General features: G+C 40.8%; 1 protein-coding gene across 5 annotated transcripts in view; it reads left to right on the top strand.

Annotated features, from left to right (window-relative positions):
* usp34 (ubiquitin specific peptidase 34) overlaps positions 1-13,191 on the top strand; it is a 289,864-nt gene that overhangs the window by 27,060 nt on the left and 249,613 nt on the right. For all 5 annotated transcript variants that reach the window (XM_070889641.1, XM_070889638.1, XM_070889640.1 and 2 more), the window contains exons 2-4: positions 5,235-5,322; positions 7,322-7,745; positions 10,361-10,411. In XM_070889641.1, the coding sequence (XP_070745742.1) occupies positions 5,235-5,322; positions 7,322-7,745; positions 10,361-10,411 (563 nt within the window). The remainder of the gene's footprint in view (positions 1-5,234; positions 5,323-7,321; positions 7,746-10,360; positions 10,412-13,191) is intronic.

Here is a 13,191-nt window from a genome sequence, read left to right as displayed (position 1 = left end):
TGTGAGGGGCGGAGCGAGAGATGGGGAAGGGTGAGAGACGGGGAGGGTGCGGAGGGGGAAGGGTGAGAGATGTGGGTAGGGTGAGACTGGGGAGGGGGCGCGGGAAAGAGTGAGAGGTGAGGGAGAGACGCGGGGGGGGGCGAGGTAGGGTGAGGGGGGGAGGAGGAGGATGGGGGTAGAGTGAGGGAGGACGAGTGAGGGAGGAGTAGGAGAGGGGGGATGAGTGAGGGAGAGGGTGGAAGAGGATGAGGGTAGAGTGTGGGAGGAGGAGGATGGGGGGGAGGGGAAGAGTGAGTGGGGGAGGATGGGGGGGGGGGAAAGGGAGGCAGAGTGAGGTTAGTGGGGGGGAGGAAGAGGAGCAGGATGGGGGGGGGAGCGGAGGGGAGGGGGGAGGCGGAGGGGAGGGGGGAGGAGGATGGGGGCAGGAGTAGGAGGGGGGATGAGGGAGGAGGGGGTGGTAAGTGAGTGTGAGGGAGGGGGAAGGGTGGGAGGGGGGAGGGCGGGGGAAGAATGAGACACGGGGGTGGGGGAAGAGTGAGAGATGGGGGGAGGGAGCATGGGGAAGAGAGATGGGAGGAAGAGGGTGTGGTGGAGACGTGGGGTGGGAAGAGTGAGTGTCGGGTGGGGGGGGCGGTGTATGAGAGTGTGTGAGACGGTGGGAGGGTAGAGAGAGACGGGGGTGGGGGGGCGCGCGGGGAGGTCAGGAAGTTGGGCTGGCGGGGGTCAGAAACTTGAGCTGGGGCAGGAACTTGGGATAAAGGGTGAAGTCATTGATTAAAGGGGAGAGATTATTGGGAGCCTTTTGTCATTAAGTGCAGCAGATGGGGTGGGGTGGCGGGGGAAGGAGAAGGGAGAGAAATAGGAAAGGAAAAAGGTAGGAGTTGGGAAAATTAAACAAAAAAACACTTCATATTAAGCAAATTCGCCTTGGGAATTTGGGTGAAAACACAACGTGTATTTATATAATACCTTTTTTTAAAATAGAAAACTTCCCAAGGCACTTTATAGAGGCATAATCAGAAAAAATTGACACTGAGCCAAAGAAGGATGATAAGTTTGTTCAAAGAGGTAAGTTTCTAATGAGGGTCTTGAAGGAGGTGAGAGAAGTGGAAAGGTTTAGGGAAGAAATTCTAAAGCCTGGGCACTGGACAGCTGATGGTTTACCCGCCAATGATGGGGAGAAGGGAGTGGGGGTTGTGTCAGAAGCTAGAGTTTGAAGAATACAGATTTTGTGGAGGGTTGTAGGGCTGGAAGGGCTTCAAGAAATAGGGAGAAGCAAAGTCATTGAGTAAATTGAACACGAGGATAAGAATTTTAAAATGGAGGCATTAGTGGACCAGGCGTCAATGTAGGTTTGTGAGCACAGGGGTGTTTGGATGACATGGAGGCGGAGACAGGCGATGCTACGGAGGTGGAAGTAGGTGGTCTTTGTGTTGTAGAGGATTTGGGTTCAGAAGCTCGGCTTGGGGTCAAATAGAACGCTGATGTTGCGAATGGTCTGGTTTAGCATGAAAGTAGGTGGGAATGGTATTGGTGTAGAGGGAACTGTGTGTGTGTGCGTGTGCACCAGATGATGTTGCCAAAGGGCAGCATATAGATGAGGAATCGAAAGGATTGATCCTTGGGGGATTTGAGCTAATAGTCTGGGGATTGGAAGAAAAGCCATTGCTGAAGATTCTCTGCCTATGATTGGACATGCAAGAGTGAAGTCAAGCAAGGGCAATCCCACTCAACTGGGCAATGGAGAAACAAATGTAATATTAACAATGGACCTGAAGTCGCGCTCCCCACGGGCGCATATGAGGTGTCCGTAAGTTACGGATTTAGGTATGCAAAGCGCATGCGCCTAAACCCGGAATTTGCGATCTGTCAAAAATTCTGTTGACAGATCTCACGCATCTGAAACTAATGGGCCCAACTCTTGTCCTTCAAATTCTTACAACTGATAAAAGCAGGCATAAGGCCTCTTTTATCAGCGTAAGACTTAAAAAAAAATGTAAACATTTAAAATCCTGTTAAATAAGTTTATTTTTAGACTGTTTAAAATATGTTAATTCATTTTTCAAAAAATAATTTTTTCAATTACCTTCCATTTTATATACGGAATCACCATAAGTATGAATGGAGATTCCCCCATCTCTGCTATGTTGGGCCAGCTCACATGATCCCATTGATGTGTACGAAACCCATATGCTCTTGGGATACGTGTGCCCCTACGAAGGCCTTCGTGTAGGGGGTAGGACCGCAGGTCTCCGGACCACCAGGTACTTTTGTAGAAATTCTTGTAGTCGGAGGCAGTTTCTGGGCCAATAGGACGAAGGGTTTTGGGGAAGAAGTACAAAGAAGGTTGTTTGCAACTTTTAAGTTTTGTAAAGTAGGTAAATAATATTACTGATGTCTGAGATTTAGTATCTTTCAGTATTCGTAAGATGCCTTTCCTCCATGTGAGACACCTTGCCTAATCCCATTCTCCTGCTAGTTCCCCGTAGATTGCAGCGATAAAACTTAGAAATAATTCCCCAAGTCCTGAAGTACTTTTGAGCAATTGCAAAGGAGATTAATTAGTAAGAACTAAAATGTACTTGTGTGCATTGGGAATGATTTATTAAAAGTATCCTGCGTATACAAGCAGAGGTAGTGATTTATCAAAAGTATCCCATGCATACCAGCATAGTGCGCTAAGTGTTGAAGTTGCAGTATATTCACTGTTCTATTGCTGGGTGCACTGTTCTTGGTTTAATGGATAGTTTCGGTTTGAATCTTCCTATCATGGTGTTTCAACCTTCATCAAATGTACTGCAGCAGTTGAAGGAGGTTCACCACCACTTTGTCAACAGCAACTAGGGTTGGGCAATAAATGCTGGTCTTGCCAGCAATGCCCACATCCCGCAAATGTATATATATTTTTTCTTTTAGGCAAGAAATTTGAAGGATAACTGAGGTAAACATTGTTCACTGGCAAATTAAATGCTTAAACATTGGAGTGAATTACTGGGAAGCAATAAACAATTCTGAAGTGAAATGAAAAGAAAATGAAGAATAAAGCTATCAAAAAAATTAAGTTAGATCTAGATTTTTTTTAAAAATTCAGTTACTTGAAGTCTCCTAGTTTGATACTTATTTCACGTGTCTTGAGTTTTTCCTGATGGTATTCAGTGCGTGTGCATACATAAGTTCCTGGAATTGTTTGCTTAATTGGTAGAGTATGGTAGCCTAATGGTTATGGTACTGGACTAGCAACTGGTAATGAGTTCAAATTCCACTGTGACAAGTTGGGAAATTGAAATGAATTAAATCTAGTGATTTATCTGGTACCAGATAAAATAACCATGAAAGCTGCTGGATTCTCCTTTTTTAAAAAAAAAACTCAACTGGTTCACCAATGGAAAGGGAACCTGTCACCACTACCCAGTCCAGTCTACATTTGACTCGAGTCTGACATGTTGACGCTTAATGCCCTCTGGGCAACTAGGGATGGACAATAAATGCAGTCTTGCCAGTGTTGTCCACATAGCAAGAACAACATTTAAAAAAACAAAGTTGTGTACATTTCTAAATTTAATCTTTACCTGTCAGTGGGCCTCCTGTTGTGCTGTCCATTTGAAGGGCTTTAAAAATTGCTATGTTCCTGGCTAACGGCAGGGAAGGGGAAGAAGACCAACTGACTGGTGGTGATAAGTTTCAAAAATCATTATTGTTCCTGGCTCATGGCAAGAAAAGAAAGAAACAAACTGTAAAGCTGCCTATCGCACTGTAATTAAACCCTATTGCCACTGTCAGTGTTGTAACATCTGTTTTGAATCTCTCAAATTCCTCTGCCTGTCGTGTACACTCCAATCTCCTGTAGCATTCTCTTGGTGAGTTGGAGATTACGCTGTTTTATAACCAGGATATTGTGCCATATATATCTCAATTGTATTAGGCCCACGCTCCTTGCAAATTTCAAAATTGTACCCAAAAGCCCCAAGTCCACGTCGGAAATGTGTATCCAAAAACAGCAGTGGTTCTAGTGCTGAACCCTGGGAAACACCACTGTATACTTCCCTCCAGTCTCGAAAAACAGCCATTCACCACAATTCTTTAAAAAAAAATAATTCCTTTACCTGTATACCTATGAAGTCCATAGGCGGTGGCGTGATTGGGGTTTTCAGTGTTTTTTTAAGCTGTCGTCAGTAATATTGAACTGAAGTAACATCTAGGCTCCTATTTTATACTTTGAGTCTGCATGCAGTTACAAGTTTAGTCACCGGGTACCGCTATGGAGCAGCTTATGCGTTTGATTCTCCATTAGTGTCAGTCCTGTTGGTAAAGGTTAGAAGGAAATTACAAATGATGAATCAAATGAAATCCTTGCTGCTATTGTCCCTTATATCGCATGGGCTTCAGTTTTGTTAACCAGCCTAATATGTGGTACTTTATCAAATGCCTTTTGAAAGTCCATACACCAACATCAACTGTACTACCCTCAACCACCTCATCAGTAAACTCAATCATGTTAATCGGGCATGATTTGACCATAACAAATCTTGCTAGCTCTCCTTTATTAGTCCATGCTTGTCCAAATGGCTGTTAATTTTCTCCTGGATTATTGTTTCTGAAAGCTTCCCCACTATTGGCATTAAACTGACAGACCTGAAATTTCCAGGCTTATCTGTGTCCCCTTTTTTTTTTTAACATTTGCAATCCTCCAGTCCTCTTGACATCACCTGTACCTAAAGTGGATTGAAATATTGTGGCCAACACCTCAGCAATTTCTACTCTTGCTTCCCTCAGCAACCTCAGATGCATCCCATCCGGACCGAGTGACTTATCCACTTTAAGTACTGCTCGCCTTTCTAGTACCTCCTTTATCTATTTTTGCATAATTATATTTAATTAAATGGCAGAACAGGCTCAAAGGGCTGACTGTCCTTCTCTTGTTCCTATGTAAAACAACAGTATTTTGTGTCTAATAGTAACTATGGGTTACAGCAGTGAATAGACAGAACTCAATGTTGGAATTTCTCCTCCTTTCATCAGATAGTGGTGGTGAGAATGTGGAACTTGCTGCCACATGAAGTGGTTGAAGCAGATAGCATTGACACGTTTAAGGGGCGGTGTGATGCATACATCGGAGAAGGGAAGAGAGGGATACAGAGTGTGGGAGGAGGCTCGTATGGACTATCAGTTTGGTTGAATGGCCTGTTTTTGTGCTCTAGATAAGAATGATGAATTTTGTCATCCTCTTCCAACAGTATCTGAAACAGAAAGTAATGAAGGGTTACAGCTTAAAAAAGAACATGCTCTCAAGATATTTAATTATATCAACTCTTGGACACAAAGGTATGTTTTTTATTTATAATGTCGATGAATGACCTTGTAGTAACTATATTAAATTTTTTGATTGTGAGAAGTGCAGACGAATACAAGTAGTTGGAGAAAAAAATAGTATCACCATGTTCTTTGGCTTCCCTGAATTTCAATTTTAACAGCCAAGATTTTATATTATCGATATTCTATTTAAAAAATGGCTGGTGGGTCACAACATTCCAATTAAAAATGCATCGAAAATCCTTAGGGCAACTGTGTTTGGGCATTTTTACATTAGATTTCCCTGCATTAACTATAAAGCCCATAGGTGGTGATGTGATTGGGGTTTTCGGTGTTAATTTTTAGCTAACGTTAGTAATATCCAACATCCAGGCTGCTATTTTATACTTTAAGTCAGCATGCAGTTGCAAGTTTAGTCACCCGGTGTCGCTATGGAGCAGCTTATGGGTTTGATTCTCCATTAGTGTCAGTCTTGTTGGTAAAGTAAGAAGGAAATTACAAATGATAAATCAAAATGAAATTTGTAAAAGAAAAAATCCCTTCATATAGCTTAACTGAACCCCCCTCATGGCAAAGTTGTCCCCTGAGCCCCAGTAGCTGAGAGAATTTTGGACCCCATAGTTAGATTGTCAGATAACCTTGCCCCTATTCCATGCACCGACACTGCAAAGTGTATGTGCTCCACTGGGCTATGGCTATACAGTATGCCCGTTGTCATTGAATCATGGAACACATTTTGTGCATCAAAAATAAACAGAAGGCCTCCATAATTGAGTCTACCAAAGCATATAAATCTATGCATGATACAGTAGTCCACCCATGATTGCTAACGATTATTGCATAAAATGCTTGTTGACTAAATGTGGCACTGTGGTTTGCCAAATTCGTCCTGGGTTCACAAAAATGCACTTGTAAAGAATGGGTGCACCGTGTTTTGTGTGTTGTTTAGAACAAGATGGACAAATACATCAAGTGTTAGAAATCTATCTGCATTGAATTGGATTTTGCTGTATACATATTGATACTAATCAAAATTGAGGAAATCATGATGAGGCCACTTTAATCAACAGAGGGAACAGGCCTGTTTTGAAAGGCAATAGTCTGGCATTGAGAAAATGTTGGTACAAGCTGGTACATGTTTGGTGCCGAACTCTTGTGTTAATTAAGATTATGTGCGATTCATCCACAGAAGTAACTCTAGTAACGCTGATCTCCCGTTCGAGAGCAACTTCCGCTTGGAGGTTCTTGAATATTACTGCTGAAGCAGGCCTGGTGCAGTAAACTGGTGGTGTTTTCAATCTGTTTGCAGAATGATAAACACCCAGGCAATCCAACCAAATGTGACAAACTATTAATTCATCTTGCTGGCAGATTTGAATATAATCCTGTGATTTGAACTTCACGTGACAGGGATTGCTTCAAATGAACATTTGGACTGCTACGTTACTCCGGTGCTTGAATTTTTTGTTAATTTTAGTCTCTGGTATTTAAAAAAAAAATGAATGAGTAGGTTCTCCAAAATCATATCTATTTTGGCGCGCACATTTTATAATAGTGCATCTCTTGTGAATAAACTTAGACTATAACATTTTTTTTTTCCTCGCTGTTTTTTTGCTGTCGCCTCATCCTTTTATTCTAGTCTGATGTCAGTTGCATAGAATGCCCTTGTCACATGATGTAACAATGTCCTACCGTCTTCCGGGATTCTTCTTGCACTACTGCTGTGTTGGCAGTAAACTGCACTACTGCAGTTCAGTTTTTTGCAAAAATAGATGACTACAACACATTTAAGAGATTCTAAAAAATCTTTTCAAACTACCTTTAACACTATCATAATTATATCCACTATGTCATGATTTGTAAGGATTTTTCTTCTCAACCCTCACTCCCTGTCTGTAAGTAATAGAATAGATTGTTATATTGAATTTGGCATTTGGGTAGCTTCAGCTAATATTTTGCCCAATTTTTATGTTTAATGAACAACTGTAATACTATGTTTCCTCCTTTATAGGCAATGTCTTTGTTGCTTCAAGGAGTACAAGCACCTGGAAATCTTCAACCAGGTGGTTTATGCCCTTATCAATATGGTGACTGCCCAAGTCCAGGCTCTCCAGGACCAGTTGTGTAAAATTTGCACTAGTAATGATTCATCATGGCAGGACCTGAATCAGCAAAGCCATGAACAGGCTAATCAGGAAGGCGAGCGTAATAAAGATGAAGATGATATTGGTCGGAAATCAAAGGATTTTGTGGAGAAAAAAGCAGATAATAGAACATGTGGGAGAACTGAGGAGGTTTCTGCACGCGGCACTGATCCATTTAGCACATGGAGTACAGAGGAAAAAGAAAAGTTGCTGTTATGTGTGGGAAAGATATTTCAGATTCAGTTCCCTTTATATACTGCCTACAAACATAACACTCATGCCACTATAGAGGTATAATGTATTTCTTGTGCTGTATTCGTTGATGCTTGTAACCCATTCATTTAGTTTTTGAAAAAAAAATGTAACTTCAACTTTGTGCATTATTCACAATTTGCGTTTTTAACTTGCCCAAGATTGGTTAGGTGTATAACTTAAAATGTAAGGGAAGGAAAAAAAAGTCAGATAAATTGCTTCAGACAATTCAACAAGTAGTTTTGGCCTTTTTGTAATGCTTGATGTTTCCATGTTAACTTTGTGTGGCGGTACCATGGCTTTTTGAACTGAGTTGTAATGAAACAAGCTGTTGTTTAATAGCTGTGAATATTAGAGTAAATAGAAATTAATTTTCACAGCAGTATTAATTTAAATTTTTTTGCTATGCAAACAACTTACATTTAATACACCTGAGCATTTATCCTCGACATAATTTCTACAGCAAATTCAATTTTGTGGGCATGGGGGGAGGGGAAGAGTACAGCAGTCTGAAGGTTAATATTTCTGAGATCAGTTTCTACTTCTGCATTGCTAGCAGATATCACAAAGTTTACTACTAGCTAAAGTGCATAATGAAATTATAAATGTCAACATTTGAGTACTTTTTAATCAGGTGATTCTGTTTTTAAAAACTGTTTTTACTCATGATTGATGAAGAGCTTTGTGCCCATGGTCGTCATGCATTCTAATGAAAGGAAAAATGATTTCAAATGGATAAAATTGTACTGTTAAGCAGATTAAAGTACTGGGCAGAGGAATTTTTGTTTAACGCACGAGTGGATTTGTATGCCAGTGTCGCACAGAATGATTTGGCCTGATTGTTCCCTATCTAGTTTCAGCAAGCACTAGGACATTAAAGTCCAATTACCAAGGCTACTAGTGAATTCTCCATGGATATTGGTGGCTGCCCTCAGTAAATGGGAAAACATCCACTTAAAAAAAAAATTATGGATAATATATGAAAATTATTTATTGTTTGGAATGGGATTTGGCAACTGTCTTAAATCCAATGTTCTGTGTATTCTTCAGAGCCTAAGATTTCCTTTTCAAGTGAAATAACCAAAGCAAATGTTTTAAATTTGACTAATTTTGAAACTTTCCTTTATTGTCTTCATGACACAGTGAAGTACACACATAGAAATTTTTACATTGTAATTAGAATTTATTATGTACGTGCTTAAGGTTTCCAAGCATAGATTTTCATTGAGTCTTGCAAAATTTTAAAGTAAACCCAGCTGTAAGAAATAAAAACTTTTATTTAGATAGTACCTCAGGATATCCCAAAGCACTTTACAACTAATGAATTACTTTAGAAGTGCAATCCCTATTGTTATATAGGCAAACATGGCAGCCAATTTGCTGACCGCATGGTCCCACAAATAGCAATAAGATAAATAACCAGTTAATGCTGCGTGTCCAACATTCAGGATCGAATGAGTAGAAATTTCCTCCAACCAAATATTGTGAAGACCGAAGCCTTTGCTTTTGGTTCAAGCCACAAACTCAGTTTCCTAGCCACCGACTCCATCGCTCTCCCTGGCCACTTTGAGGCTGGACCAAACGTTCACAACCTTGACACTGAGCTGAGCTTCCGACCCATATCCACTCCATTGCCAAGACTCCCTGTTTCCACCTCCGTAACATCTCCCATTTCCGCCCTGCCTCAGCTCATGGGCTGCTGAAACCCATGCCGTTGTTACCTCTAGATTCCACTATTCCAATGCTCTCTTGACCAGCCTCCCACCTTGCACCCTTGAACTCCCCCAAAACTTTTGCTGCCCGTATCCTAACTCGTGTTCACCCATCACCCCTATGCTCGCTGACCAACGTTGGCTCCCTCCTGACTGGCAATGCCTTAATTTAAAACTTCTCATTCTTGTTTTTGGCCTCTACCCTCCTTATCTCTAACCTCCTCCAGCCCTGGAGTCCTCCGAGATCTCCCGGCTCCCCCAATTCTGGCCTTGTGCATGTTCCCAATTTTCATCGCTCCACTGTTGAGGGCTGTGCCTTCAGCTGCCTATGTCCTAACCTCTGGAATTTGTTCCCTAAACCTCATTACCTGACTACCACTCTCCTTTTTTAGACGCTCCTTAAAACGTTTCTCTTTGACCAAGCACCTGTCATAATTTCACCATTTTTTGTTTGATAACGCTCCTGTGAAGCATCTTTGGACATTTTACTATATTAATGACACTATGTAAATGCAAGTGGTGTTGCTTGAGGGATAAATGTTGCCCAGGAAGAATTTGCCTGCTCTTTGAATAGTGTCATAGGACCTTGTATCTTCACCTGTGCAGGCCTCGGTTTAATGTCTTATCTGAATATGGCATTGATTGTCAGCCTAGATTATGTGCTCAAGTGTTACAGTTGGGATTATACCCATTACCATCTGACTCTGGTGAAAGTGCTACCACTGAACCAATGCTGACACTGAGAAATTAGATGGTTATTTTTAAAAATTTGTCAGAGAAATTAAATGTATGAGTTTTAACTCTTGTATATTTTACCTACTAATGGATAGGACTAGTTTTTGTAGTTTATATGCTTACTGTTGCCTGATAGTATGTGCTGTACTTTGTAAGATCTTTTGAAAAATGTTTTTTTTAAACTATGCTAACTTTTCTTTAAACTAGGATATTTCAGCTCATGAAAGCAACTTATTAGGGGCCTTTTGTGATATGAATGTAAGTACAAAGCTTTTAATAATTTTATTTTGATTAGTTTGTTTTTTTAAAGAATTTTAAAAGGACAATTAAATATTCAATTACCAATATTGAAGTAACATTTTGAAAAATGCATTTAGGACTAAGCTCAAATACAAAAGCACTGTGCATGTAGTAGACATGAATCAAATTTTAGCTTTTTTTCCCCTGAAATACCACAACTTGACTTCTGATTCTTTAGCCAATGAAGTGTCTGTTTCATGAACAGAGTGAAAAGCATTTTCAGAGATTAGTTTGCCAGAAATAAAGTCTGCAGTAGATTTTTAAATTGGAATCCTCCTATCCAATCCAACTTGCATATGATTTGCCTGGCTGTATAAGGGGTGGAGTTTGTAGGTTTCAAGGTTAATATTGTAGCAGTATGGACCAAGAACTATTTCTTGGAAAGTCATTAGTACATCAGAAGTTGTCTGTTGAAACTGCAGTTTGTGATGCAATTATAATTAAATAATCATAAATTTGCTTGTTAATTATAATAGAAACATAGAAACATAGAAACATAGAAAATAGGTGCAGGAGCAGGCCATTCAGCCCTTCTAGCCTGCACCGCCATTCAATGAGTTCATGGCTGAACATGAAACTTCAGTACCCCCTTCCTGCTTTCTCGCCATAACCCTTGATCCCCCGAGTAGTAAGGACTTCATCTAACTCCCTTTTGAATATATTTAGTGAATTGGCCTCAACTACTTTCTGTGGTAGAGAATTCCACAGGTTCACCACTCTCTGGGTGAAGAAGTTTCTCCTCATCTCGGTCCTAAATGGCTTACCCCTTATCCTCAGACTGTGACCCCTGGTTCTGGACTTCCCCAACATTGGGAACATTCTTTCTGCATCTAACCTGTCTAAACCCGTCAGAATTTTAAACGTTTCTATGAGGTCCCCTCTCATTCTTCTGAACTCCAGTGAATACAATCCCAATTGATCCAATCTTTCTTGATAGGTCAGTCCCGCCATCCCGGGAATCAGTCTGGTGAACCTTCGCTGCACTCCCTCAATAGCAAGAATGTCCTTCCTCAAGTTAGGAGACCAAAACTGTACACAATACTCCAGGTGTGGCCTCACCAAGGCCCTGTACAACTGTAGCAACACCTCCCTGCCCCTGTATTCAAATCCCCTCGCTATGAAGGCCAACATGCCATTTGCTTTCTTAACCGCCTGCTGTACCTGCATGCCAACCTTCAATGACTGATGTACCATGACACCCAGGTCTCGTTGCACCTTCCCTTTTCCTAATCTGTCACCATTCAGATAATAGTCTGTCTCTCTGTTTTTACCACCAAAGTGGATAACCTCACATTTATCCACATTATACTTCATCTGCCATGCATTTGCCCACTCACCTAACCTATCCAAGTCACTCTGCAGCCTAATAGCATCCTCCTCGCAGCTCACACTGCCACCCAACTTAGTATCATCCGCAAATTTGGAGATACTGCATTTAATCCACTCGTCTAAATCATTAATGTACAATGTAAACAGCTGGGGCCCCAGCACAGAACCTTGCGGCACTCCACTAGTCACTGCCTGCCATTCTGAAAAGTACCCATTTACTCCTACTCTTTGCTTCCTGTCTGACAACCAGTTCTCAATCCACGTCAGCACACTACCCCCAATCCCATGTGCTTTAACTTTGCACATTAATCTCTTGTGTGGGACCTTGTCGAATCTGCAGATTGGTTAAGAATACTTGTACTTTACAATCTAGAAGCAGTAATTCTTTGTAAGAACAGAAATAGGCCATTAGGCTCATCATTGACGCCATCATTTTGTTAAGCACGGCAACTTTCATTTTGATCCCAATGTACTGCCCTTTCTTTAAAACCCTCAATACCTTTACTTCCCAAAATAATTATCTTTTTTTTTAAAGCCTTAATTGATTCTGCTTCATTTACCCTTTATTGTAGTGCATTGACATTCTCTCAACCCCTTGTGTGAATAAGTATTTTTGTGGACTCTTGTCAGTTGTCCTTATTTTAAACATTTTGATCAGATCACCCCTTAACCTCCTGATCTCTGTGGTGTATAATCCAGTGTCTCATCATAGCCAGGTTCCTTCATCTCGTGCATCAACCTGGTGAATTATTGGTAAACTTTCCCAATGGGCCAGCAAATACTTCCTAAAGTGGGCACATATAATATTCCACATGAGGTCAGATTAGTGCACTCTATAATAGCAGTAGTGCTTTCATGTTTTTATATTCTCTACCTCTTATGATAAATGCAACAACCCATTAGACTTGAGAAAAAGCTTAAAACTGCAGTTGCTGGAAGTCTGAAACAAGAATAGAAAATGCTGGAAGCACCCAGTATGGCAGGTAGCATCTGTGACGAGAACAGAGAAGTCGACGTTTTGGTGTGGACCCTTTCATCTGACCTGAAGTTTGGGTGAATTTGATCATCTGCAAAATACAACCAGCTATTTGAGTGGATTGGCTTATTGGGATCCAATGGTTTGCTTGCACCAGGACTGATATTGCAGGGAAAATGCTTAAAGATGCAAAGTTTGCAAAGTCGATAAATGTAGTTTGTTGCATTTATACCTGTGGAATATGCATATTAATTTAAAATTTCTACATATCTTGAAAGAAGCTGGTGGAAAATCTTAGTCATTGTAAAAGATTCAAGGAGCTGCCCTGGCTCCCTTTTGTAAAGTTCCTAGTTTCTTAATTCTATTGCTAGCCACAGTTACTTTTTAAAAAAAAAAAGGCAGAATTTTTTAAAATTTGGGGGTGAGGGAAAAG

This window comes from Pristiophorus japonicus, chromosome 9, assembly GCF_044704955.1.
Source record: "Pristiophorus japonicus isolate sPriJap1 chromosome 9, sPriJap1.hap1, whole genome shotgun sequence".
NCBI lineage: Eukaryota > Metazoa > Chordata > Chondrichthyes > Pristiophoridae > Pristiophorus > Pristiophorus japonicus.
Note: the sequence above shows the minus strand (reverse complement) of the source record. Positions and strands in the feature narration are given on the sequence as shown.